Source organism: Anopheles stephensi, chromosome 2 (genome assembly GCF_013141755.1).
Source record: "Anopheles stephensi strain Indian chromosome 2, UCI_ANSTEP_V1.0, whole genome shotgun sequence".
NCBI classification, from domain to species: domain Eukaryota; kingdom Metazoa; phylum Arthropoda; class Insecta; order Diptera; family Culicidae; genus Anopheles; species Anopheles stephensi.
In genome coordinates, this window is record NC_050202.1 from 49,128,630 (window position 1) to 49,156,288 (window position 27,659).

At 43.9% G+C, this 27,659-nt stretch overlaps 3 protein-coding genes and 1 long non-coding RNA gene across 21 annotated transcripts in view; 1 reads left to right on the plus strand and 3 right to left on the minus strand.

Moving 5' to 3' along the window:
• Window positions 1-926: 926 nt before the first annotated feature.
• Window positions 927-2,441, minus strand: LOC118508365 (lysophospholipase-like protein 1). The gene is made up of 2 exons (XM_036048086.1): window positions 2,178-2,441; window positions 927-2,046 (listed from the first exon to the last, which is right to left on the minus strand). The coding sequence occupies exons 1-2, from the start codon at window positions 2,251-2,253 to the stop codon at window positions 1,358-1,360; spliced, it is 765 nt and encodes a 254-aa protein (XP_035903979.1). The 5' UTR covers window positions 2,254-2,441; the 3' UTR covers window positions 927-1,357.
• Window positions 2,442-3,276: 835 nt separating this feature from the next.
• Window positions 3,277-14,976, minus strand: LOC118508351 (protein bride of sevenless). 4 transcript variants are annotated; one of them, XM_036048046.1, is made up of 6 exons: window positions 14,878-14,976; window positions 9,350-9,901; window positions 7,452-8,318; window positions 5,525-5,971; window positions 4,013-5,460; window positions 3,277-3,951 (listed from the first exon to the last, which is right to left on the minus strand). In XM_036048046.1, exons 2-6 carry the CDS (start codon window positions 9,402-9,404, stop codon window positions 3,589-3,591), a joined length of 3,180 nt encoding a protein of 1,059 aa, XP_035903939.1. In that variant the 5' UTR covers window positions 9,405-9,901; window positions 14,878-14,976; the 3' UTR covers window positions 3,277-3,588. The 4 variants fall into 4 exon arrangements, with proteins under 4 accessions (XP_035903939.1, XP_035903940.1, XP_035903941.1 ...); XM_036048047.1 differs by having other exon boundaries at window positions 9,350-9,895; window positions 14,878-14,951; XM_036048048.1 differs by having other exon boundaries at window positions 9,350-9,889; window positions 14,878-14,941.
• Window positions 14,977-15,098: 122 nt separating this feature from the next.
• On the plus strand, window positions 15,099-16,719 carry LOC118508375. Its single transcript, XR_004905786.1, has 2 exons — window positions 15,099-15,237; window positions 15,300-16,719. It is a non-coding gene; the product is annotated as an uncharacterized LOC118508375 (long non-coding RNA).
• A 952-nt stretch (window positions 16,720-17,671) lies between these two features.
• LOC118508358 (synapse-associated protein of 47 kDa) overlaps window positions 17,672-27,659 on the minus strand; it is a 32,645-nt gene continuing 22,657 nt past the window's right edge. For 10 of the 15 annotated variants that reach the window (XM_036048067.1, XM_036048071.1, XM_036048070.1 and 7 more), the window contains one exon: window positions 17,672-17,823. In XM_036048067.1, coding sequence (XP_035903960.1) covers window positions 17,690-17,823 — 134 coding nt within the window. In that variant the 3' untranslated portion in view covers window positions 17,672-17,689. Of the gene's footprint in view, window positions 17,824-20,138; window positions 24,758-27,659 lie in introns of those variants that run through there. The other 5 variants (XM_036048076.1, XM_036048077.1, XM_036048074.1 and 2 more) reach the window with 3 other exon arrangements.

Below are 27,659 nucleotides of genomic sequence, written 5' to 3' on the forward strand. Positions count from 1 at the left end.
CGCTAGCGTTTGCAGTTTCGGATTAAGGTTTTGTGAGGTTCTAGCAATTATCTAGCGGCGAGTCGAACACGTTTCGTTTGGCCTACTACGCAAAACCAGTTTGGAGGTATTGAAATCTCATATCCTCGTGGACCTATGATAAGATGGACGTATCTAGGATAGTTTTCTGCAAGGTCCCTTTTGACGACAAGATCCGTAAAGGCCATACGCTTCGCTTATAGGTTTAAACGTCATTTAGCGAATGTCAGGTACTCTGTAGGACCAGGACAAAATTAATAGATCTTCCCAGAAGTACTCGTCACGGATTCCTGGTCATTCTAGCAAACCAGAGGCCGGTTGTGGGATATTCTGGATGGTTCGGCCACGACTTCAAGGTCCCTTTTGTTTTTAATTCGTATTTATGAACTCCGTAGGACGAGGTTTCTTAGATGATACCCTTGCGCTTAAACCTCTTCGACGAGTTCTATTTGGGATTTTAACCTATTTTTTCATTTAGATCTCTTTGGAAAGGTCTGTTCCAGCATGTCTCATCGCAGAAAGGGGCCTCTAGTCTCTTGCTATCCACGGACCTTGATACGCCTCTGAAACCATTCATCCGTCACTACTTCGACGAGGTCCGTTGGATGGCATCGGGGATCAGTGGTTGATTTCTATTAACTTGCTAATGTCTGTTTTACGAATGGAACATATCGATATTGTAGTAGCAGGAAGAAAATCGTGTACGGTGATTTTCTGTACCACAGCTTATCTCTCCCAGATTCCAATCACAAGGTATCGTCAATTCGCCAGCTCATAGTCTCACTATTAACAGGATTAAAAACGAGCTCTTAAGTTGCATATCAATTTTTCGTGAGTTTAACACTAATCTATACCTAATACGTTGATAAATAAATTTATGTAGCATTGGAAAGTAAATACAAAACCTGAATGTGTCCTCATACCTTGCACTGATTTATTGCACGCTGCAGTTTGTCTAACGGCTTACAAAATGTAACTGCCTCGTAAACCATCACGAAACGCCACGAGGATACTAATAATAGTAACCACCCGATACCCACGCTTAACAGATTCGTTTGATTTGGGCCTTATTTTTAGATCCACCAGATCAGCGTCCACAGTGTGCGTCGTCGATGGTAGCCGCTTGTTTACTTCCTTCTCGGGCAGGAACAACCAATTTCTGCTCAGTCGCAAAACACTTCCTTATCTTTGCCGAATGCATGTTTCGCACCATCATCATTGGCTCTTAATTATTCACTTGAAGGTTGTTAAGCGCGAACAAAATAACAAAACGTTACGTTTTTATCTTATCGGTCTAGCTTTGACTGGTTAAAAGATGCTGCTGCAAACGGTGCAACTCTCATAGCTTTCCTTTCTTTATGCTTTTGGCAGATTTGGTGGTCGTATCGGGCTTGCTCGGTTCCGGCGCATCGTCCGTCGGTTCCGGTATGATCTTTTGCACAAAGTCGATAACTCGCAGTAGCTGATCCTTCTTGATTTCGTGTAGCGCGGTACGGTGGGGAACAAACTGTCCACGCACACCCTGCTTTGCCAGCTCGTCGAACGTTGTTTGGCCCCATTCGAGCGGTACGAGCGTGTCCCGTTCGCCGTGCATCATAAGCAGTTCCGGTAGCTGCTCTTCCGGTGAAATACAGTCCAGCGAATCGTACACGATGCTGCCGGTGTTGAGGAATGAGGAGATGGCAAATACGCCACCCAGGTCTCGGTTCAGATGGTAACCGGTGTGCATTGCCAGAGCACCACCCATCGAGAAGCCGCCGACCACGATCCGATTCAGCGGTACACCGGCGGCCAGCTCACGGACAATCATTTCATTCACGGTGTCGTATATGGAGGCCAGCGAGGTACGTATCTCGGGACAGTCCATTTCGATGCGCTTCCGGTTGAACCACACGTTCGAGTTTTCTCCTCCCATCGGAGTGTACGGTTGCACCGGTGCCGTCGGGATGATCACCTTAATGTGCGGGAATTCCATGTCACGGCCAAGCAGGAAGCGTATCCATTCGGTCAAACCACTGCCAGTGTCGCCTGTGAAGCAGAACCACAACATCAATGTTGGGAGTTGGGGGGGATTTGAAATTAAAATCCAAACCACCACGCTAGTAACCCGGTGACCCCAAAGCCGGCGGCATAGAAGCTTTTTTACATAACACACTTACCCGAACCGTGGAAGAATATGAGTGTTCCGGCATGCTTTTTGCCCGTAGGATTAAACACTTTCTCAATCAGTCTCATATCGAAGGGCTCTCTGTTTTGCGATGATACAGCTTATCACAGACGAACGGCACAAAGCTAAACGGCAAGCAACGTTGCGACTGAGCAAAATAAAATAAAACTAAACGTTGCACGAACGAAACACGTCTTCTACGGTTGGGCTGCCAACTTCACTTCGGTTCGTTGCTCTGTGAAAAATGTAAACAAACCACTGTGGTCGGTTCATCGGTCACTAGGACGGCCATTTAATTTGACACATCGTTTCGGAAACCGTTGAAACATTTCAAACGCTTGAAATTTTTCAAAGCTTTTTCGAAAACGCTCCTCTGTACTTGGCGGTGCGTCTAGATCGGAGCAGATGATAGTCGTCGTGGGGGTCGTTATCGACACCGACCCGCACTCGTCAACAGTCTCTCTAGCCATATCCTTTATTAATTAAGATAAATCAACTCAGATCCAGTTAGGATCGCCACGGAGGTCAGCTGCGTGCACCAAGTCCATCGAGCGTCCTTCCGTTCTTGAATGCGTTCTGAAGCAGGCTGCTAATTCGAACCGAGATCGTAACATGCGAAACACGCTAAGATGAAGCCCGGGATTTGAGATTCAGGCTCCGAGATCTTAGAAGGAATCTGGGATCTGGAATCCAAAATGGGAAACGAGATCCGAGATCCGGAATTCGAAAGATTCTGAATTTACCATTGGAACCCGAAATCTACAATCCATGGCCAGGGATCCAAGATGGGATCAGCGATTCCGTGTCGGCATCCGGGATTTGAGTTCCGAGATGGGATCTAGGATCCGGGATCTGCGATCGAGTTTTCAAAATCCGAGATGGAATCCGGGAACGGAGATTCGAGATCCAAGAAAGAATCCGAGATCTCGAATTTTCCATCCGTGATTCGAGATCCGGTATCCTGGAAGGTTCATATACTTGAAGATGTGCTTAGCACGTGGTTCAGTATTGCATTTACTACAGGAAAATTATTAAAAGCTATTTATCAAATAGGCTGAAACGAAAAGCCACTTTTTCTATGATTTTACGTGTCTATCGCTCCATCTGTCTTCGTTTCGTGTTTATTACACAATAAATAGTACTTAACTTAAGCCTCGCTACTAGATAAAACTAGTGGAAATCAGTGTCCTCAGTACGTGGGTATAACCATTGTCTGTCACGTGAAAAGTTAAAAAAGAGACACACACACAAACGCACACAGGAAACATCCGCTTGCACGGACGCACAGCATGGATGCCTTTGACTAGAATGTAGGTATGCACCGCGGTGATTGAATATTTGCGAACGAATGTCTCCCGATCGCTCGGACAGCAATCGTTTCATGGCCGGATGTAGCGCAGCATCTAGAACCGGGTAATCTTGTTGGGAGAGATGGACGTTAGCGAATCGGTACAGCTGTACGGGTTGGAGATGCCGTAGAAGTTCGGTGCTATGTGGGTAACGTTACCACCACCGCCACCACCAACCGGACGATCCATCGGTGAAATGAGCGTACCACCATTGCCATGGTGGCCACCAATTGTGCCGTTGCTAGTGCTCATGGTTATGGTTCCATTTTCCTGTCGCAACCGTCGCTGTCCCCTTAGTGGGAGTGTTGGAATTTCACTGTTCGCTGAGTACGCCTCGTCCAGGTCCTGATCCATTACGAAGCTATCGTCCGTAGGTGATCGCTGACGCATGGCCGGATTCACGCATTCATATACGCTCTAGAAGAGATTGAAAATTGATAATACGCGTGCTAAAGTACTTCCGTTCGGGGATGCTTACCTGATCCGATATGAATTGATTTGCTTGAGCAAAGGCCAGCGAGGTGAGCGAAGGTAGTGCCTGCACCAGATCCGACCGTGCGATGCTGCGCACCATCAGGAAGCATCGCGGTATCATGATGCCAACCAGCACCGCGAGCGCAGTGGCAACCAAACCGAGCGAGATGGCAGCTTCACGCCATTCGTACCCGAACATGCACAGCGGTATCCACACCGTCCATATGACCAAACACAGCACCGAGCCCGTCACGAGCAGCAATCCCTCCCGGTAGTTGCGCTGCGAGCGGAAAATGAATGGCGCCAAGAAGATGAGCGACACGAGCAACACTCCATCGTACGCTATCACCGCCCAGAACCAGTGGCCGTAGTAGATCTCCCCGCAGGAGATGCTGTGCGCGTTCGCGTGCAGTACGATCACGAGCTGCGTGGAGAGTCCGAGCTGTACCAGCGTGCTGAACCCGCAGATAACGCTCTGAATGTAGCCGTTAATGTGCGACAGGAAGCCGCCTTCGCTACCGATCGAGGCGAGCATGATCGCACGGCACAGCAGCAACGAGAACGTCATGCAGTAGCACATCGACACGAGGAAGATCTTAACCGTGCAGTGCGCATTCCAGGTGAGCATCGCGTCCGTCCGGTGGCCCGCCAGATCCGCCGTGTAGCCCGTGTACTCGAGGCTGAACGGGATGAAGGCGGCAAACTGCAGGATCAAGCTCACCAGCAGCAGGATGCTGCCCAGCGGATGTCCCTCCAGGATGTCGTCCATGCAGACGCGCACGATCAAGAAAATCAGGATCGCCGCACAGAGCAGTATGCCTAACGAGGAGACGGTAAGACCGGCCGCCACCCATGCCTCCATCTTGATCTGCCAGTACATGTCACCGTACTCCTCGGCATCCGGCACACCACCACCGTAGTACACGGGCCGATGATGCCGTTCGATAAAGTCCGGATGACGAATTTCAAACTCCTTCGCACAGTAGAAAACCGTGCCCAACTTTGAGGGTGTGTCCGCATTCGTCGCCAGCCGCTCGTAGACGGTCGTGTAGTTGGTGATGGCATTCGAGCTAGCGATCAGCTTTAGCTGGTTGTCAACGTCCGCATGCTCATCCGTCGCCGTACGGTTTGCAACACTGGAAGTTGCATCAACAGCTCGCTTCTGCCGCAACTCGAACTTGATCGACTGTGTCGCATTCTTGAGCTGCAGAAGGTTCAGTATCTCCGGTGTTGATCGTTTCGCATGATACTTCCAATTGTTCATACACTCGATGCTTGCGTTACGGCAATCGGTACCGGTCCGGTTCAGGAGATCAATCACCTCCAACAGCAGGCTGCCAGCGGCGAGCAGTTCCGAACCGTGAATGCTGGTGCCGTACCGCTCCCAGGAATGTCCGAGCGAGGCAACGTTCAGTTCTGTTTCCGCTATCACGTACGCTCCGTTTGGAAGATCTGGAAGACAAACCCTCGTTAGAAAAGCATTCATATAAACTCTGTGAAATATGAGACAACGCACCAGGTAGATAGAGCCGATCGTTTCCGGTAAGCACCAGCACCAGCGTACCGTTCATGGCAAAGCTGATGGCCGGTTCCAGTCCAAGCAGTATGTAGATGGTGTCACTGCTGGGATAGTTCTCCAGACACAGATGCTCATGGCGGCAGATCGTGCTGAACCGGGTCGATAGTTCGTTCGAGCCGGAGTAAACCATCACGGACGAGTTTCCGTTCGTCCAGGGCAGTTCGTACAGTAGATGGGCGGCTTTAGTGAACAGCAGGTCGTGCGTCGATGGAAGGGGGAAAATGTTGTAATCCAGCGTTTCTGAGAGGAGACGCACAGAGGCCCACAGCCGTGGACTGACGAAGATTCCGATGGTGTTTGTTGAGCATTCTTTGAGTAGGTTTACCTCTTGCTGGAGCGTGCGTTGGCTGAGCGAGGTATTGAGAAGATGGATTATGTTCACACCTGTTTAGGAGGTAAATAAGATATTAATAGATTTATTCGAGTCCGAAGCTGCTATTCTTGCTGTCGAAAAGAATCCCTCTAAGGTGTTTTAACTATAGTCTCTAATAGCTTCAATAAGCCTGCTGTTCCAGAAGTCCGTCAGTAAATCGATCCTCTTTATATTAGAAGATCTGAAGGACGTGATCACGTTAAAAATCATTATAGACATGTTGTGCCAACAAACTTGAAACGGGGAGGAATTCAGAATTGTGGATGCTTTTGGCGGGAATCGCTCTGATCATAACTCCCGGAACTCTTGGTTGGGAATCCCGTACATAACAAGACCCTTCTGAAGACATCACCCTTTTGGCGACAAGGTCCCTAGCTAAATTTGGCTTCTTGGACGATGGAATCTCTACGACTATGAAGCACTTGATAGGCTAGGTCCCTTGGACATTGAAACCTATTCGACTACGTTTTCGCTTGGTGGACAACAAGACCCATTCGCCCACAATCTCGTCTCGGACGACGAGACGAAGACATCCTTGGCCATAGGATAGCGAAGAATTTAGAAAAGGATATCGGAACGACGTGTAGGGCAAAGGAACAGTCTGAGCCATGACGAGTGCGTGAAGTACGAGGCCGAATAAAGCGAAAAAGAACATAATAAGAAATGCATGAGAGAAGCGAAGGGAAGTCAGTATCGCCGAACTAAGCAAGTCACCAATAAAGAGACCCTGAGGACGACCCCATTGTTTCAAACGACTCTAAACCAAGCATTTGGCAACGTAGTTCATAAAAAGATAGGAGTGTGTGAGTTCTACCAAAGAATCGCCAGACTAGTAGTCAAGAGAACGTAGAAGAGTTCCAGGTAGTACAGAGCTCAAGAGGTAGCTCAAGAGAACTACGTCCAAGACAACGGAGGATAGAGACACTGAGAGACTCAGTTATGTGTGACGTTAGCCTGAGTGTAAGATCCAGCAGCTTTAAAGCTTTTGATAATAAGACGTCGATACAGTGAAGCTTGCAGTCGAGGGTTAAGCCCAGCTCGCGGCCAAGGTGGACAGCTGGTGAGGCTGGATAGAATAGGCTGACGAGTACGGTAAAAGGACAGACATAGGTCAAGAAAGTAAGTTGAACGAGAAAAGCAGCCGAGAAAGGATTGAAGCGACGACCAATCGTCGAGACCGAAGTTAGGAAGAAACCGTTTAAAACCATCGGTATACAATATATGTCCAAAAACGGGACATAGTGGACAGACAGACAACAGGAAATAGGAAAGGACTTCCCTGGGGTATCCTTGGAGTGTTGATGAAAGGAGAGGACAAACTGGAATCATTCTTTACTCGGTAGCTTCTATCAACACAGGAAAGATTCATAAGGACACAAGGAGAACGATATCTCAGACTCTACGTACTCAAGCACTTTAGCTTGTATCGATTATGATAGTGATGATATTGACCATGCGTCCAAAGACACTAAAGAGAGCGACGCTACCTACCTATGCTGGTATTGGTCCGTCCACCGGCCACCAACCGAAGATCATTGATGCGATCGATCGCGAACAGCGTAGCACCAAAATCATCCGTCTCAACAATGAACGTTAGCATCAGATCGCCTGCCAGCCGATAGATCCGATAGCCGTACTGGGCAGCGTACAGCTCGACGTCCTGCTCATGCTCATCGCCCATCGGGTGCATTTCCTGTCCTGCACCGCTACGAGCACTGTGCAGCCGTACGTCCGCTCCGTCCGATGTACGTTGCTTCCGTACGACGCGTACCATCTGCGGGTACTTCCGACGCTGATGGCGATAGGACTGTTGGTGAGGGTTCTTACTCCGAGACATGTCTATAAACGGTCGATCGGTACAGTTTGATTCGGTGCTCTCGGCACTCGCCTCCTCACTAGTAGCTATCGACGTGGCTGCGGTAGTTGTAGTGGTAGTGCTAGTGATTGAGTGATCGATCTGTGATTCCGTGTGAAAAGAACCATCCTGCTGGGTCGTTCCTAGCTCTTCCTCACTGATGCTAACGGTGCTGGTAGGGCTCTGCTGAAGATCCTCCACACTTTCCAGGCTTCTTCCATCCTTCACCTCCAACGAACCGGAACTATCGGACGAAGTGAAATCGTGCTCCGACAGTGAGGCATCATAGTTGGTACCATCCTCGGCGGAATGTATGCTACTTTCCGATGTGGAACTATCCTCGCCGAACGGTGCGGGTTCGGTCAATGCATCTGTTGCTGCTCGCTGCGTATTGAGTTGCACCCCAGCCGTCTTTGGAGTTGTGTTGCGGGTTTGTACCGACGAGACAACATGTTCCTGCCCAGTGGCGAGCGGTACGGTTTGACAAAAGACGAGTATAGTACCTGTGGGAAGTAAAAAGGGAAATTGGTAAGACACAAAACACACACACGAAGACAAAGACAAAGAGGGGTCTTTTGGACGGAAATAAGGGCTAGGTGTTTGGTAGTTCGGAACCGAATGTCCCGAAAAAAAACACGAAGGGGCTTAACCCAAACCCGTCAAGAACCTCCATCACCTGGTAGAGGTGGGTATATGCCACGTGTTGGTAGAATGTCGCCCACAACGTCCACAGGGGAACGTGTTCAATCGAGGGTGTAATTGAGCTTAGGGTGTGGTGCGGGTGCTCACTCTCACACACGCCATATGGGAGCTCTGGACATACGCCTTCGACTAATGGCTACGCGGCGCTCAACGGTCGTCAACAAATCGAGACATGACAAAGGACTTCAGCGACGACGTTCGTAAATCTTAAGGGTTGCTTCCATTACGTATTCTCATTGCCGTCGTCGGCGCCAACGTATTTATCGTTTCAGTTCATTAGTTTATGGGTGCAATTAAACGCCAAAGTGACTTCCGACACGATCAGACGTAGCTTCTAGCGTTCTCTCGCTCTCGCTAGCTCGAAGCGTAACGATGAGTGCATGCCTTGGTGCATAACTAATGCAATCTAAGGGGCGATATGATATCGCCGTCGATCGGGGAAAGCGTAACTGAATGCATCGATGTAGTCAAATTAGCATCAACCACGTGATTTTAAGGGTCCGCTCTCAACGAATGCATGCTTCCTTTCTGCTTCATTTTTGCCCTTAATGGAAATTGTTTAGGAATTAGATTATCAATTTTTTTGATAAGTACTTGATTAATCTTCATATTTGTAACGCTTTAATTTAAATTATCTCTTATAAACAGTTGATTAAATAGGAATTCAAATGTTGTCAAACAATTCGACCGTTTGTCTCCACTATCTCCACACTGACCACCGCAGCTCTCGTCTTCTTCCACTCAAACTGTTTTCCTTTCACGGAACCGACTGGCCAAACCGTTCCAAAATCGCCCTCCGCACCAGTGGGTTAGACACAAAGGGACAACTTACCGATAAGACACGCAACGCATGCGCGCTGCCACCGTTTCGCTGGCACCATTATCATCGTCCGCGCACCTCGGCGGGAAAAAGGTATTCGCCCTTCCCTTCCGACGGGGTTTCACTCGGACGACACTACACCACCAAACGGCCGTTGGTTACTGTGCCTGTTGTTGTTCGGCGTGTTTGGTTCACTTTCGCTCATTAGATACAGCGACTGGACAGCACTAACTCGAGCTGCTGCTGCTGCTGCTCGAGAGAGAAGCAACAATCCGATCCGAATGTTTCGATTTGTTGCTTCAAATTACCACTGTTAACAGGGAGGGACGACCGTAAAGCCCTTTTTTCGATTTTTCTTCTCTAGATCACACATACACACGATCGATTTGAATTTTCACTGCACGAACACAATGCGCAAGAGAGTTTGGGGCTGGCGATTTAGTCGTAGAGCACTTTTACACTTGAGTTGAGCAACTAGGTTTTATTGTCACTGGTAGTTGAACGGTGCAGAACTTCTGCACGACTGCTCCTTCACTCTTGCCAAACAAAACACTACAACTGAAGCTAGAAATTTGAGGTCACATTTCGAACATTCTACCATCCTTCGCGTCGGCCGCTCGGATTTAACCGATTATCCTAATCCGCCCATCCGGGGGTGGAAATCGGCCCAACCATGGCACGTGGCGCGAGCAATTTAGGGATAGCGAACACTACGGTACGGTCCTACCGGTACGAGCGATCGTAAACAAATGGAAGCCACAAAGGGGCGAGTTTGTGCGTTTGTGCTGCCCCGTGTCCGCTTTATCGAAGCGGAACGATTGGTGATGTAGGGCTCGGCTCTTGTCTCGGCTGGCGTACCTGCCTACCTGCCAACTTTTAGGGTGGATTATTTATGTTATTATTACTCTATCTTCCGGATGATTGTTATTTTCATTAGTCGGTTGTTTTTCTACAACGCTGTCAACCCAATGCAACGATTTATTTTGCCAGTTAGACACACTTGAGATTGAGTTACAGGTAACGGCCTCACGGAATGAGGAACGCGCGTTACCTTGCATCATAAACTTGTGACAACAGGCCAATAATAAGGAACAATTTTTGGGGCGGGTTGTAATATTGAATGTACTTCCTTTTGATCGTTGAAGGGTAGTTCCTTCAGTGATTTTGAGGGTTAGTGATAACTGTATTTCACTGAAATAGTTCAATGTTATTGACGGTTTAATAAGAATAGAAATGAATTCAACAACTTTATTTGAGGGTGTAGAACGCTCTAATACTCTAATAAATAGTTTCGTTTGGGTTCAGAACCTGTTTTTAAGTGATGGGAAAAACGGTCACTTTGAATTGTAACGCAGTTTGAATTTTCTACTAACCGTAACGGCTTTTATTTATCTTAAAAAGAAAGATTCTCCAGTGTGCAAGCTTTTATATTCGTTAGGGTGTCCAAAACCCACTTATAAAAGTAAATATAATCGTACAAATGTCAATAGAAAATTTATAATAAATTATAGGTTGGAGAATTAGTTAAATATATTGCTAGCTCCAACGCATGTGACCTCTATGATGACTGTCGATCTGTAGTTTTGCAGTTGGACGTGCTTCACTGTTGCCAATTTAGGTCAAAACAATAAATATCAGGGCAACAAACATGCGTATTCAACATTTTTTATACATCATCAGTCATCGTTAAGAAAAATCCCAAAAATCCTCTTTATTTTCCAGAGGCCGCCAGAGTGTAATACCCCGTGGTGAAGCAAAACACACTTACAACTTTTGCTGTTTTTCTTCAACTCATCGCAATAAAACAACATGCAGCTAACACGCAAGATTCATGTTGGTCAGCACCGGCCGGCCATTGGAAAGCGGGTGTAGTTAGTATCTAGGCTAATGCACTTGCAGCTGCTTTGTGCATCATCACCATGCACTAGCACGGCGCTCCATCCGTCCATCACGGTTGTGTTTGAGCTTTTCCCGCGTTTTATGTTCAATGTACTGGTGGCATCGCTCTTTCACATGCAAAATTAACTCGAATGTGAAACTTACAGGAGGTTTGATTTTTTATTTTATTTATGAGAGACGGCCTGGCCATATTGCTAGGTGTTTGAAATTTGATAAATTTTAAAATGTCGTATGCAGAAAGAAAATAAATATTCCTTGTATCAACAAGATTCTACTTAAAAAGCCACTATTGCCGTCCATTAGCTTCAATCCTGCTTGAGAACCTCGAACAAGCTGTTACTACAGCTTCCATAGAAAGGTCTTCCGTTGATTGGGCTTTAGGAGGAGAAATGTCTTAGCAAGTCTCTAAGCGTATGCCTGACTGTTTCTACTGTTTTTTAAGAGCATTAAGCAGCAATCATAATACCCCTTATTTTAAAGGCCGGCTCGTGTTATCAAGGTGCAAGTTATTCTATTCCATAATCCAGGCAGGCTCCAGTCATCCTCTCTGATCCAAGTAATATGAATTGTTGTGTGGGATTGATAGTGTGTGTTAAAACCTCTAACCTACGGACAAACAGAAACTATTATGTATAGGTCCAATTTATTTCGAGTGTATTGATACCACACAAAGCAGTACAGAGAGAGAGAGAGAGACGATCCGAATGGGATTCAATACCCAGGTCCTGCCGTATGAACGACCGGCGAAAAATAGTACGCTCTATCTTTTTGATCACTTAAAAAAACAGCTTGGCTCAATTTTACAATATCTTGTGCCATGTTCCTTCATCGAATCTTCACCCAAAATGTTCGTTCTTGACCTTTTTGCAGGATTCCCTGGAAGATACCCGAAAAGTAAAATTAACTCCTATAAACCAGCTGTTTATAAAAAAAAACCAACAACAGAAACCACAGAAATTTTATATATATATATTTTTTTTTCTCCAAAAACACTCGTAAAAGTGAATTTTAGTGTTCATTTGGAAGCGACCACTTGGTGGATAGGAGTTTCCAAAAGTTGACTGCCAAATTTGAAATGATCTTCCCAAAACCTTCCGTAACCACTGGATGAAAATCCCAGCTGTATAGTGATGAGAATAATTAATTCCAGTTGAGGATTAAGATTGGACCCTATTAGGATTGAGTCTTTGAATCTCAATGCAAATATCGTAATATCCTTGTCCAATCCCTATCAAATCCCAATAAAAATTCAAGCTAATCTTAATCGAATCCCAATTGAATCCTACTCAAATCCCAATCCAAACTCAATCTAATCCTAATTAAACCTCAATTGAATCCCTATCGAGTCCCAATTCAATCCTACTCAAATCCCAATCAAAACTGAATCTGGATCGAATCACAATGGAATCTCAATCGAATCTCAATTGAATTTGAATTCGCCATTAAGAATCCTATCCGGTTCGAATCTTTTTAGGGATTGAATCTTCAAATCTTCCGAGTCCCGAAATTCTCAACACTTCTGCAGTATGAGTCCCCTTTACACGGGAACCGGAAGCAATAAGCAGTACGTGAACGCGATGATAATGATAGTGATTGATACCGCCTCGCCTATCCCGCAGGAAACGAGGACATTAATAACGCACACCACCGCAACATCCGGGGTGACACAGGATCCAGGTGTGTCCTGCCGCTACTTCCTGTGTTCTCGTCCGCACAGTCATTATGATTGCTGAGAATTCTATTAAAAAAAACAAAACGCTTGAAACACGCGGTTGCAAACGGTTTTACGGTCCGGTGCATCCGATGCTAATGCCCTTGGTTCGCGGCTGCCACAGCGATGATCGGCCCGCAACCCTCACAACAACACGGTGACGCGATCTTTACCCGTCGTGACGTGATAAAAGAAAAAAAAAACGCTTGCGGGTGGTAGGAAAGGGGGTCCCGATTCCGTTTTAAACGCACATCGCCCACCACAATACAAATGTTTGCCGGTAGGGTTTGAAGCGGCGCCTCACCAAGACTACTCCCTGCTGGACATAATAATTGCTTCAAAAACAACACACGGGAGCGAGCGTTCGTGCGGGTGTCGTTGGTGTTGTGTTGTTTCGCATTACCATATCTGAATGAGCTTGGTTGTGGTGCGGCGTACCCGGGTTAAGGAATGGCTACTTCTTAAAGCGCGTTCGTTGCTTCCATTCGTTGGCGATTGATCGATAAAACGATTATGAACGTAAGGTGGCCACCCTACAGAAGAACCTTACGAGCGGTTTGATCGACCACCTCGAAGACCTCTGTGAGGATTCGGTTCTCTTCTTGATGCTACACCTGTCTCTGACAACAAATTCTTCACCAAACATTTACACTAAATCACAGCACAATGTTCGCCGGCGGAGAACTAAGTGTTTGGGCGCATACCGAACAGTGTACGCGATTGAACGATATCCACACACACAGTGCGCCAGAACGATGACTACGCCTACCTAGCCAGAGACTGTTTTGCGGCCGACTACCACTGCCGCCGTTGTCATCGCCGTCGTCAGCTAATCCGTTACCATAACAATGCCAAACGACGCACGGAGGCCAAACAAACTCGAGAACCTCAACGTGACGGAAGAGTGGTTCGTTCGCCATTCAAGGGTACAACACTGGATGGATGGGCGGATGGGTGGAAGCGGTGCGGCCAAACTAACCGAACGGAACAGCGAGAGACATTGCAGGTGACATAATGTGTAAGCTGCTGCTGCTGCCCGGTACACCGTATTTATGCTTGGCTCTTGTTTTTTCGTCAACTCTTTTAACTTCAGCTGATATCTGGCGCTCACGCATCACGTCGACTTGCTGCTCTTCAGCAGCAAAAAGCATTGTTGCGTTGCGAATGCGAATTTGCATAACTATTACAACAGCCATCCCTTTTTTTCATCTCATAGAAAATAAGTTAAAAGAACAAAAATCGGGCAGAAAAAGGGGGCCGTGGAATATAACAATTCAAATCGTCACGTTATGAGTCACAGAGCGACGATATCCACGCAATGTCCACCGGTGCCGAACGACGAGAATTATGATTTTCACTTTCTTTTGGGGCCCATTCTCCAGGGTGACTCATGAAAGCAGACGTCCAAGACGAAGACCAAACACCAACTCCAACCGTAGTGTTGGGAGTCAAGTTCTAATACCACAGTAGGCTTCGGGACACGGCCATCCGCGTTACATAACCGACATTACATGGCCGACATTAGCTGACCTATGGTCAAGGGATTTTGTAGTACAAAGAAACGGGCAACAGCGTGCTAAAGCATATTAGCGTAGCGCTTAGCAACTAGTTTGTTACGTAGACGATATGCAAAACTGGGCCTGCTTCCTTTACGTGGAATTTGGTTCTTTGAATGAGTTGAGACATCAGACATACATCAAAATTAACGGATTTTTCGCCACGACGAATCGCTGGATGAGCCTTATAAAGCCTAACGTCAACGTAGAAATCACAGTTTCCTTTCACCGGTTGTGTAAGTGGTCGGCTCTCCGTAATCGCCTCCAAATTTATCACCTATCACCCCGAAAACTTCAACCAATTCCCGTGGTAAGTCCCGCAAACGGCACACGCACACTCCCCCCCTAATAGCGCGGGGACGGTATCAACTCACACGCGTCGCTACGGTTCGTTTCGTTCGCCAAACGCTCGCAGCAATGTGTGATGCGCACCGGCGCAGCACCTAAACGCAACTAAGACCGGCAGACGATAAAGCAGGTCGGCAGCACTGCAGAATTTGGACGCGTAGTTGTGGAAAGTGAAGAAGACGGAGAAAACTGCTTCGCCCGCGCATTCAAGGTTGGAAAAGCCCGACGCTGCCAGTCGTACCCCGCCCGAAGGTCGACTAAGGCAACGTACGCCGCACGACGGGTTGTGTTTGGGACCCGGCCGTTACCATCGTGACGCTCCGATTGCGCTTACGGTCAAGAATGGACGAGTGAAGAAAATCTGCACCAGGCCTGCCGTCGAGGAGGTGAGTCCTTGGCGAACGATGTTGATTGTTGTGATATTTTCCACATGCATATTTCGTTCCAGATTTTCTTGCTCTACAAACGATACACTTGGGGCAAGGCCCAGTGGCAAGTTGGTTAATTTTAAATAGATGTATATATTATTCCAACCCTCAGCTAAGCGCTACTTGCTCATGTGTGGTAGCTGGAACCTCGCTCAACCACAGTACCACGCGTCCATTCTGATTTCTTTACTTGAGGGAAGTTTACGTGGTTAAAATTGTGATGCGTACTGATAGAATATCATAAAATTCAACAACTGCACTTTATTCCTGCTATTTGGTGTATTGTTACTAAGCTACTGCTGCTAGGCTTGGCTAATCTTGTGTTGTTACGGTGCAACAACTGGGGAATGGACAAAATGGAGTTTCGGTTTTTGGCTTATCTTAGACTAAGCTTCTTTTTTTACAAAAATTAAAATACAGTTAAATAATTTACTTGTTGCAACTAATAAGGGTGCTTATCAGGGAATGCAATAAGCTGTCCACTTGCTTAACACAATGCGCCGAACGAGATGGTAACAGTGTAAGCAATCAACGACTTTTTGTTGTTATCTTCAATTGTGCCTTGTTGTAAACAAATGGACGATTGTCTTACAGGGCATCCCGAACATTTTTGACGCTTTCCCATGATTTCTTGGTGGTGTCCCAAATATTCGTGGTTTCGTCCCGAGGGTTTTTATTAAGGTTTCCCAGATGACTTTATAAAGTTGAATAAAAAATCAGAAAGGATGTTAAATGATTTATTGAGCCTACATAGGAGCATTGGGGCGGTCAGGTGGCCGAGGTGACAGCCATCCGAACCGCATTCCGCCGTACGCAGGATTTGACTGCCCGGCTACGGGTGGAATCAAGTCACAGAACGCCAGATAAGGGCGGACCGAGACCTCTCGAGTTTATAGTGCCAAGAAAGACGAAGAAGAAGAAATAGGAGCATTTTTTGCCTAGATGTTCATTTGAACTTAAGTAACATGTAAGAATGTTCTGCTTGACGGAAACATATTAATAGTGTTAGCATCTTCTTTTTCTTGGGCTCTGGGCAGGCAGCCCAGTCCTGCCGTGTGAAGACCGGTTCCGTTATCGCCTAGGCCCCAATAATTGAGTCCTGAATAAGTTAGAAAAGGCAGGCATGATCTATAAGAGGTCGTTAGGCCAAAGAAGAAGAACAAAAATAGGAACAAGTGTAATTTTATTCATGTCAACTTGCCTTGTCATGAATATCATTTTTGTTCATCTCCACAAATTTTTTATCTGTTGTAAAATAAAAGCAGGTGTGTCGAATAATATTGATACTAGTTCAAAAATATAAATTAAAAAATTAACGGAAAAAGCGTCTCCGGGACAAAACCGAAAAACTTTTAGGAAATTGTCAAACAACATTGGGAAACCCTGTATGATCTGGAAAGCACTGTAAAACACTATTATAAATCAACATATTTTCCAAAACATAAAAAAAAATCATTCCTACCCAAACAATGAAGATTAAGAATAATGCTGGTTCCTATACATGAGTTATCTTTTACGCTTATTTGCTTATTATCTAAGCTCTAATCGGTTATGCATATGAGCTGAGCTGTTGTTGATTAAACTCACTTTACACGCACACACATAGCTTCTTTTACGTACAGGCCTGGCTGATTCTATTCTGGTGGGTCTATTAAAGCGAAGTGATTCTTCTTCTTGATGCTATGCCAAGTGTTTGTTTTATCAATTGTTTCAACGCGTTTTCAGTTGATCAAAATATTTTACTTTCGACACGGGTCGACATGTGTGTATGCCCTCGTTAAACGGCACCCCTATGAGGGTTTTTTTCTTTTGACTATCAATTCCTTTGTAAGATGATGTTGCGCTTAGCTTACATGTGTTTAGCGCAACAGCAGCGATTGTTTCCTTCCAACAACAGTCTCAATCCGTGCGAACAAAGGCGCTGCAAAAATTAGGAAATTCGTACCGCCCGAAGGAATAACAACACCATACGTGGGAGTGCCGTGGGACATAATCGGTGCTCGGTGCCAGTGGGATGGGACAGAATAAAATCACACAGTCACACAACTTGGGGAACTCTCGTGCACAGGAATAAGAGGAGAATTCTAAATGGAAGTGTCGAACTATTCGCCGATAGACAGACAGGACCAGATCAGGATCATCACAATGTGCGCGCCACCAAATCCAAAAACGGGGTTAAAATACATTTAAAGTTTTCTTTTTGTTTGCTCTAAAATTACGAATGATTCTACTATAACCAGTGCAGCCTTTAAAATCGATTACGAAAAATTGGAGAAAATTTGTTTAACTTGCACCCATATTGTTTCTTCTCACGCCCCTAACCAAGCGAACGATCAAGGACGCCTTGATCGCTTCACTTCGCAACGCTGCAGTTGATCATATTACAAAGCAATTGATTGAAACATTCGTTTTATTTCAGATCCGTTTCGTCCTCGAGCAGCTCATCGACGTCCTTTTCCCAGTTGCTGTTGCGCTCGTTGCTGCCATCGTTCACCAGCTCGTAGTCCTGCAGCTCCGCCTCCAGATCTTTCTCCCATTGCTCTTCTAGAAATGCGAACGAACAGTTTAAATTAGCAAAGCAAAACTAAAATAAAATGGTGGAATCACAAATGGTGTGTGGGATTGCTGAACAACGTAACGTAAACAAATCGCAAATCAAGAATGGGGTGGGAGTAGAATTTGTGGCATGGTCATCACAAAAAAAACTTAGGACTCCCAATAAGAAAAGTTCATGTGGTTATAATGTGCTAAGAACGATCACCAGATTCATACAAAAGTAAGTTTTAAGTGCAAAACATCGATAGCTAAGTAATTCGTTTAGTACATCAATCATGTGTTTAATTAAGATGTCAAAGCAAAATAGTTAGACATGAGTTCGCAACTAATTGTCGCTGTCCGTCGATAAATGTTCAGTAATGTCGATATGCTCAAAAGATCCTCCTTCCTGTCTTAACTACAACTTAAAAGACGTAGGGATCCTTATTGATAAGCAAGTAAGCAACTTCATAGTAACAAGTCGATTTCGAGATCCGAGATCGAACTAGCTGAACTTTAAGGGAACTAGGGATCTTAGGTGATAAGTAGCTTGGTACATCCAACGTTAGAAATTACAACCTTCGGAACTTATTGATCCTTCTTGAAAGGTATCTGAGTACCTTCTTGAACTTGACCTGTACAATATCCTCAAACTCTCTCATCCTGTTTGACCAAAACTTTGGAGATTAAGGTATTCTTCTTGATAAGTAACTCAGCAAATTCATGACTACACTTTTTCGAAACCCTCGAACTCGCTCGTCCTGTTTAACTTGGATCCTTCTGGATAATAATTTAGAATCTTCTTGACAAGTCAATTTCACGATCCTCTAATGCTCACTTCTTATTTGAAAAATAATTTAGAGGTGTAATGAAGTCTTGATAAATATCTGACTCAATTCTTCACAAGTCAATTTTGTGGTCCTCAAATCTGTCTTATCCTGCTTCACAATATCTTCTGGGATCTATTTTTTTTTAAATAAAGCTTAGCCTCTGTTTACTCCAATCGTCTACAACTTTGCGCATTCAGCGATCCTTTTTGATAAGTAATAAAGTAATCGAAATCTTCAAAATGACTCACTACGTTATAGTGCAACTGATCCTTCTTGATCTTCCAGGGAACCTTCTTGATAAGTACCTCAGTGATCCAGTTTAAGCACAACTTTATGGGGCTGTAGAGATCATTCATGACAGATAACTTATCAACTGCTTGAAAGATCCTCGATCCCCGATCTATCTAGTCCTGTTTGACTACAACTTGAGGGATGTAATGATCCTTATTGATAAGTGTCTCAGTAACTTCTTCCCAAGAGCTTTTCGAGCTCCTCCAACTATCTGTTTGACTATAACCTTAGAGATTTAGGGACCCTAACTTCTTGACAACTCTTTGGCGAGATCCTCGTGAGCGTCTCCCTATACGTCCGCAACGTTGTTTAACTAGTCTAATGAGGTCCTTCAATGCATTAAAAACATGTAAACGAAACGAAACAAAACGAAGAAACAGAAGAGTGAATAGTGGCTTTTCTTTCCAGGAAAGATGAGACGCGCCAGTGAGCTAAAGCTTTGCCTCATCCTTCCACAATTCACCCAATGAACATAGTACATGAGAACAAGCTGGTCAAAAGCTGGTTTTTTGGTTTGAATCAATAATTGCCTTAAAATTTATTTTCTCTATACAGAATAATCGTCTCCGTGTGTTTGTGTGTGTGTGAGTGTACGTGTGTGTATATGTTTTTTAGAGTTTCACTATAGTTTGTGAAAATGTGTGTGTGTGTGTGTGCAGAGCAATGTCCAATATTTTGTTTTGTTTTTCCCCCCATTTGTTTGCCAGTTTAGTTGTGGTGTGTCTGTTTGTGGTTTTCCTTGGTGTATTCATATATGTATGTACGTGTCGCGTGTGTCCACTTTCTCTTTCAGTATAACGTTTTTTGTTTGTTGTTTGTTTTGTTTGTTGGTATATGCTACTTCCCGTGAATGCCGAAGGCAAATTGCTGCCACACTTGTTGCCACATCTTTTCGCAACTCTCTAGTCCAACTGCCCTATCTCAGTGTGATCGATATTGGTTTGTATTATTTCTTTAGGTTACCGTGATTGCAAGAAGATTTCTGTTTTGTGAGTTCTTTATATCCGATCATAAGTCGTGGCACTTCCAAGCAAGTGACGTGGACAAACGAAGTAACGAAGACAAACCCGACCGACGCCATCTTTCTGTTGCGCCGCTGCAAAAAAGCGTATCAAGCAAACAAAACACAACAAACGAGGGTTTTTTTTTAGAGGTGAGTTAATGTAAACTCATATATGGGAATATTTCCTTGAACAGGGAAAAGGGAAATTAAACATCGTCTTGCTGCTTCCGCATCACACTCTACAGGCTATCCCGATCGGATCCCGAACAGGCTTAAACAAATTTGTGTCAGCTCGCGCACACATCACACATCCTCCTTTTCGTTTCGCTGTTCCCTAAACGCGTCACCTTGTCACGGCCATTAAATACTTGTCGCTTGGCTTTGCCACCAGCAACAACGGATAATATCCGATGCCAGAGTTCGTTCGTTTGTTCGCCATTTTGTTTTGTTGGATACTGATTTTTGTTTTGTTAATTTCTCAACACCACGCACACAGATACATACAGAGAGAGAGAGAGGAACATTTTTTTTTTGCTTTTGAGGGGGTAAGGAGAATTAGATATTTTTTTGTTTTTGCTGGTGAACTCCATTTCACATACTTGATGTTTTTTTTCTTACTTTGTTTTCTTTTTTTGTTGTGTTCGTTACGTTTAAATATATGTTGTTGTTTTTTTTTCGTTTTCTCTTCTTATCCTTTGGTTTCGCACATCGTTTTGTTTTAATGTTGCATCACGTTTTCGGTTGTATTGTCATATCTCTGTAGCTTTTTTACATCCTTTTTTCGTTTTTTCTTGCCTGCTGCTGCTGCTATGCTCCTTAAAACCAATATCTACGAAGCGCGGTTCCGTTCGATCCCCGTTCGGTTGCATCATTCCCTCATCGTTGTTGGCATCGATGGCGGATCCCGCTGCTGGGCCACGCCTCGCGCAGCAGACGTTGCACAGAGGGATGCTGGTTTGCTGGACACGGGCTGCTCTGGCCTGCAGGCCGAAGGATGCCAGATCCGGCAACATCGGGAAGCCGAACCTCGCTCCGATGTGCCATTCTCATGATAATTATTATGGCGCGTTTGTTTTTTCTTTTTCTTTTTGCTGCAGTTGCGCATTCATTAAGTGCAAATATACTGGTCTAGGGTAATAGAATCAACGCAAATGCATAACATCGAAAACTCTGATTTATCTCTTCATATACTAGCGTTTATGGTAAGAATACTGGCTCTGCTTTCGCTGCTGTGCTGATATTACTCTGTAACATGCCTGCTTTGATGTGGGTTTCGTGGCTGGGATTTGTTTTGCAATGTGCTGCACCTTTTTTCCCCGGGGGGTTTTATGTTGTTGGATTGATTTCCAATACCCATACCCTTTTGTCGCGTTGCGCCATTAAGGTTAGGGGACATTGCTTGAAGCAAATGGCAACGCAAATATACTACACGAATCCTTCGGGCCTTATCATTTCGTTGTGGAATGATTCTCTAGGCTGACACTCTTGTTTTGTAATTAGTCTGGGCATAGAATAACGCAACACAAACAAACAACACAAACTAGCACGGTACAGCACCGATGAGTGATTCTGGTTTGATAGTGATATTACTGCTCTATGCTGAGTGGAGGCATAAGCGTGGAGAATGGTGAGTATGCTTTACATGGAAAAATGGAAGATCAACTTTAACATCCATATACATATTTCTTATTGCTACAGATTTTTGTTTGTTTTGTTTGTTTGTTTTTGTTTCGCTTTCTCCCGGTTCCCGGCCAATACTGTCCGACAATTCAATCATTTAAAAACGTAACACACATCACCCATTGTAGAGTTGAAGTACTGCTTTAATTAGGTTGTAACAATACAAAACGTGATGGGCAGGATTCGAAACAAGTGTGAGGGAATGATAACGGTGCCATGTTGGGAATGTAATGTCTTTTCGGTGGGTCATGAGATAACGAAGGTAATAAAGCATTCGATCGATTTTAAAGCAAAAGCCACAAATGACACCATCATTCATCAACAACATTATGGTTTTGCGATACCATTAAAATCCACAGCCCTTTCATGAATCACGAACTAATTGAACTTTGAACGCATTGATTGATTTAAAGTTTTAGTTTCAACGTATTGTAACGCAACAGCTAACTCCATCTTTCCTCCATTCCATACCCCAGTTAACGAAATAACGTATCGACGATCGTTCGCGATGGGAAACGTTTCAGCAAATATGGCAAGATTATGATCATGACTGACAGACACAGAGACACTAATCGGCACGCAACACCCTTTCCATGCCTGCACGGCCGGAAACGTTACGAAGAAGTAAGAAGGACAGCAAGTCACACCTAGACAGCAAGGAACACTTATTGAAGTGAAGAGCGCGCGCGTGTTTGTGTGTGTGTAATTGCGTGTTCTTTGTTTTAGTGTTGAAATGTTGTTGGTTCATACTCGTACAGGGCGGCAGGCGAAAAATATTGTCAATGACTTTTGGCCACAACTTATCGGGCTAAAAATGTCCCAAGGAATGAAGGGTTGGCATGAAGAGGTCCTAGGACCGAGCATGCGTCTCAACGTCTCTGAAAAAATGCGAAGAGTAAATCACCAAGGAAGGCTTCTTCTAGGACTACAACTTTCAGAGCCACAAACGAAACGCCCAACAGAGAAGAATAAAGATCTATCCTTGGATTCTTGGAAGTAGTAGAATCCTATGCTTTGACAAAAAGCTGTTCATGGCCGATGCTGCTTACAATAGCCCAGATCGCTATTTTCACAGATCGCTTCATTTCACCAGGCAAGCCTGACTTAAACTATGACTTAAAAATGCCATCTGAATCAGTCATTGGCATGAACTTCAAGGTCCATATCGGTATTTCCAAGGGCCAGATCCTTGGCCTTGAGATAGCAAAATTAGTTGAAAATCATGACGTTGTTCTGGAACAGGACCGAGTCCCTTGTCATATGTCAAATTCGACCTAAAGGATTGTGGTCGCCTAGCAGTCCAGAATCATCTCTTCTAACTCTTTTACTTTGACACTACAACTCAAGGTAGTCTCTGATGTAGTCACTACATCTCGAGGTTGTCGCAGTGTCTTTGACACTATATCTCGGTATTGGCCTATTACATTTCTGCCTTTCTTGATCCATTCTTCCCTGACTTGTAGCTGGACAGTCAGTCGTTCGTTCGAGGGAAAGTTTCAAATGAGATCTCTGGATTTCCGGATATGCTGAAAAACAATCCATCCAAAACATGTAACCTTAGTGAGGAAACTCTGAAGTGTCCACACCAAGTGGCAATCCTCATCGGAGGACTAGGAAGACCTGTCCTAGCTGTTTTTAAGGACTTTCAAGACATGCGATGCATTTTTTTTCCTGCCGCAACCTCTACATGGCCTCACCTTGTTCTTCGTTTTAGTGTTGAGATTTGATCGAATGGGTTTGATTAGTCCCAATTTTGTGTGTTTGTGTGTCTTTGCTATTCGCTTGATCATGCTCATATTCGCGATGAAGATTGCATGTAAAAACCGGGGGGAGGGGACTGGCATTGTTTGTGATGTGTGACTTCTGCTACGTTCCACGTATTCTCTCACATAAAGATTTACTCTAAGCACTGGGAAACAACAACAATAAATACTCTGATTTTACTCGATATAAGATCCGCTCCCTTTCCTCATCATGTCCTATTTTTTTTCCCGCCCATTTGCTCTATATGGTTGCTTTTTTCGTTTCGCTTCTGCTTCTGCTTTGTCGTTAATGTTTCACTTTTAAACAGATTATCATAGCTAGATAACTAACGTAAGTACAGGTCGATGTTTGGTAAATTTATTTATACTGGGCACGTCTCTTTTTTGTAAAGGAGATTCGTGTTCGAGGGTTGGTTTTCCTTTGTCTTTCAGTGTGTCCTGCATTACGTGCATTAATTGTCTTTGTCGTGAAATTGTTACTAATTGATTCCGATAATATAATATGTGTGTGTGTCTGTGTGTGTTTAGTTGTGTGAGTGTTTCGTTTGCTTCGGGAAGGTTAGTGGTGACGGACCCCGACAAGAATTTTCCGCCACTCAACTGACTGGCTGACTACCGCGTGTATAATTAGCTTAAACGTGGGTTTATTTAGTGTTCTTCTTTCGCCATCTCTCTTTTAATCATGATTTAAGTGGGTGTGTGTATGTGTGTGTTTGTGTGGCTTAAGTCTTCCCTGCGGCCAACAAAATATTTCCATGTTGCTCCTTGTAGTGAAGTGCGCTGCTCTTCTTCAGATTTTTTGGTTTAATTTCAATATGTTTGACCACTCGATATCGATATACATTGCAGTGGCGTGTATAATTTGTTATCTCATATATTATTAACATTTTATCCGCGCACGCCGTTACCCGGTTCACGGTTAGTCCTTTCGGTTCGCATATGTTGCTGTTGGTTTGTATTTTAATAATTTTAAATAGGTTCGCAATTGCCCAGACAAATGCCCGTTTATACTTCCGTTCCGAGTTTCTGTTTGTCTAGGCGCGCCTGCGAAAACATAGATACTGTAAGTTGTTCTGCATCTACTGTTTCGAGTTGACGAAGAAGAAGATTCAGTATTATGCACCAGTTCCAGTTGTATGTCTTTTACTTTGCCGTTTGCCATTTTGCCTGCTCGTAACCGTTTCTCCCTTTCTGCGCCTTTCCGCATTAGTCTTTCTATATCGTACAACGTGTAGTTCTGTAACGTGTAATATAAGAGATGCTGTGGTTTTCTTGCTCGTATTGAGATACTTCACCATCCTTTACAATAAAGAGTAAGTGCGATTACGGTAGCATTTACGGTTTTTTTGTATCGTACTTCTATATACTTCTTTAGGCTGTTTGGTGGTCCCCCGCGGTATTTGTACGCGTTGGCAGCATAGGGACGCAAGTAAGGTAGATACAAACAAACAATGATAAGAAAAAACGGGAAAAGCAAGAAGAAAAAGAAAGGTATGTTAGTAATATTCACAGTTAACAGTATTGCACAGGTAATGTTCTGCAGAGTGTGTGGGTTTGGTGCGCGAAAAACATCCAACACACATTCGGGTTCGGAAAACATATACAAGAATTGATTTTTTTTGGTTCGGAGGAATAGGGATAGCAAATACATTGATATTTTTGTTCTAAAATAGAAAACGCAAATTATTGACAAAATCAATCAAAACTGGTGCGCTATTTGCACTACCGTAACAGTACAAAAAGTAACAGTATGCCGAACGACAAGGATTACCAGAAAACAAGGGATAGATGATAAAACTCATGCCTAAACGCAGAAGATACACAACACGACACAAACGACAACTAAATGACAGGGGGGAGTAAAAAACATTTAAAGCAGTTGCGTTTGTACTTAAATATGAATTTAAAGAAGGAGAAAAAAAAACAAACGAACTAGAACAGAACATAAGCAGCGTGAACGAATAGTCAATGAAAATCGTCTACTTCAACAAGATTGTTGATATGCGAGAAAAGCCACTAAACGTCTTTTAGAAGCTTGGGTTAAACGAAACGTATACCCAAACTTATCTGAGAAACAACAACATATCATGTTTGCCAGCTCTGAACCTTAAACCCACGCAAACAGCCTAAGTAATGTACGGGAGGGTGCTCATTGAAACACGTTTCCGCTGCAAGACGTGCCAAGGGTTGCCATATTCGGTTCAGCATGCTATACCAGATTTAAAAAAACTAAGTGCGAAAGTATTGCTTTTCCTCAGAGACTTTCCTAACTTTCATTCGATAAGTATGGTTTAGTTAAGGCACAGAAGATTTTAGACGAGCGGTCCGGTGGTCAAGGTGATAGCGGCGCCTGTCTTCGAACGGCACGACCGGGATTCAAATCCCATCCGGTCCATTCCCCCATAGTATGGTCTGACTATCCAACTACGGGTAAAATCAAGTCAAAGGAAGCCAGAAATGAGAGGCCGCGAGACCTTTGAGGTTTTAGTGCCAAAGAAGAAAAAGAACAAGAAGGGTATATTCCATATTCCATTTCAATGCTTTCCCAAGTTACGTTTGAACATCTTCAAAGATTTTATACAAATTCGTCTTGAAAAATAAGTTCACGCTTCCGAGGAAAACGGATACTTCGGAAGTCATCGACAGCACTCCAAATTTTTTGTCAATTTCTGAGTATAAATTCTTGAAGATTCATGTTTGCTTCAAGTCCAGTCAAGGCACCGAAAATATTTCCTTTGATGCTTGCATTTTATCAACATGGAACAGAACTATGGCTACAACAGATATTGCTCCACAGAAAAGCGTTCCTTACAAGACCGCCTGAATAAGTTCATCTGAATAAGTTCAGTCCAAAGCTTCTTTGAGAAACTTTAAACTTCCAAGCCGTCCTTCATGAACAAAAAAAAACACAATATCTTAAACAGTACTCTCAGTCTAAGGACGATGCAAAAGCTATTTGTTACTTATGTATGAGAAGAAATGAAGAAAGCTTTCATAGTTTTTAAAAAGCACCAGACCAGGCGCAAGCATGTCCCAGTTTTGTTAAATCTGGCATAGGATTGATATCATATGGCAACCCTGTAGGAATGTAGCAAAGAATTCTAACATGAGCATCGTCTATGATCGAACCCGTATAGTCTCTTAAACCTATATTTGCAATCAATAATAATCCTCCCGTTTCTTATGCACAAATAGTAAAATTTTAAACATTAATTTTGCTTACAACATGGCAATTGTGAACGTCATTCTCTTATTGTCGAATCTGACACTTTAATATAAATTAATGACATAAATTTTGTACTCTTCTAGTAATCTTTCGTATCATTTTTTTTTATATTTAGCCACATTTTAACCACATGAACATTTGGCAATGAAGTATGAATATTAAATATAACTTGAGTACTAACACAATACAACTATGAAACAATAGTTCAGTCAGTTCTGATCACCCTACGACACAATTAGGGGAATGCTTAAAATAATTCTGGTCGTTCAAATTAAAAAAAATGATTATATTCTTAACAAATAATAAGCGAAAAATATAAAAAGCGATATAAATTGTAGTATAAGAAAAGAAACAGACATGCAGCATTAATGTATTTGAAAAATGGTATAACAAACACGTGGGACGTGTTTCATGGAAAGATGTAGAAATATAACAAAATGGTAATCATAAAAACCACCAACTTTACGTTACCAACAGACCTTTTAACCCTCTAAATATATTCGCGGTTACGGTTCACTGGAACACTGTTAGCGTTTTTCAAGAAATATTTCAAAGCTCATATCTGCGTTATTGGCACATTTGGGCTCGTTTTCACCGATCACCTTTTCTAGTAATTTATAAAGTTAGTGTAGTATCGATTTGAGCTACAAAGCAAAATACACATACGAGGCACGGCTGTTGTACAGATCCTGTTCGCAAAGGCATTACAAGGAGAAAACTACAGAACATCGCGGGAATGGCGTTAACGAAATTGAAATGAAAGTAAAAACTACGCATTGCATGGCATTTGGTAGGTAGAAACATATCAGCACATACTACACACATCGGAAAATGATTTCAAGCATCGCATCGCCGAAAGAGCTGGGAGAGAGAGCTAGTCTAAAGCAGTATCGAACAGCTGTGAGTTGACGCTATTGTCCACGCGTTTTTTTATAATGCACAATTCTGACATACGCACGCAAACACTGAGGACGAGGAGCAGCAAACACAGGCACACGTTGGTTTTCTATTTCGCAAGGACAAGTGTGTGCGACACAGACGAGCAAGCATCA

What these genes read in the sequence shown, in the direction of transcription:
- LOC118508365 (XM_036048086.1), bottom strand. Translation starts at nt 2,253, where the DNA reads ATGAGACTGATTGAGAAAGTGTTTAATCCTACGGGCAAAAAGCATGCC. An exon ending in CATATTCTTCCACGGTTCGG is followed by an intron (nt 2,047 to 2,177) that starts GTAAGTGTGTTA and finishes TCTGCTTCACAG; the next exon opens with GCGACACTGGCAGTGGTTTG.
- LOC118508351 (XM_036048046.1), bottom strand. Translation starts at nt 9,404, where the DNA reads ATGATAATGGTGCCAGCGAAACGGTGGCAGCGCGCATGCGTTGCGTGT. An exon ending in ACGGACCAATACCAGCATAG is followed by an intron (nt 5,972 to 7,451) that starts GTAGGTAGCGTC and finishes CCTCCTAAACAG; the next exon opens with GTGTGAACATAATCCATCTT. An exon ending in CGATCGGCTCTATCTACCTG is followed by an intron (nt 5,461 to 5,524) that starts GTGCGTTGTCTC and finishes TTTGTCTTCCAG; the next exon opens with ATCTTCCAAACGGAGCGTAC.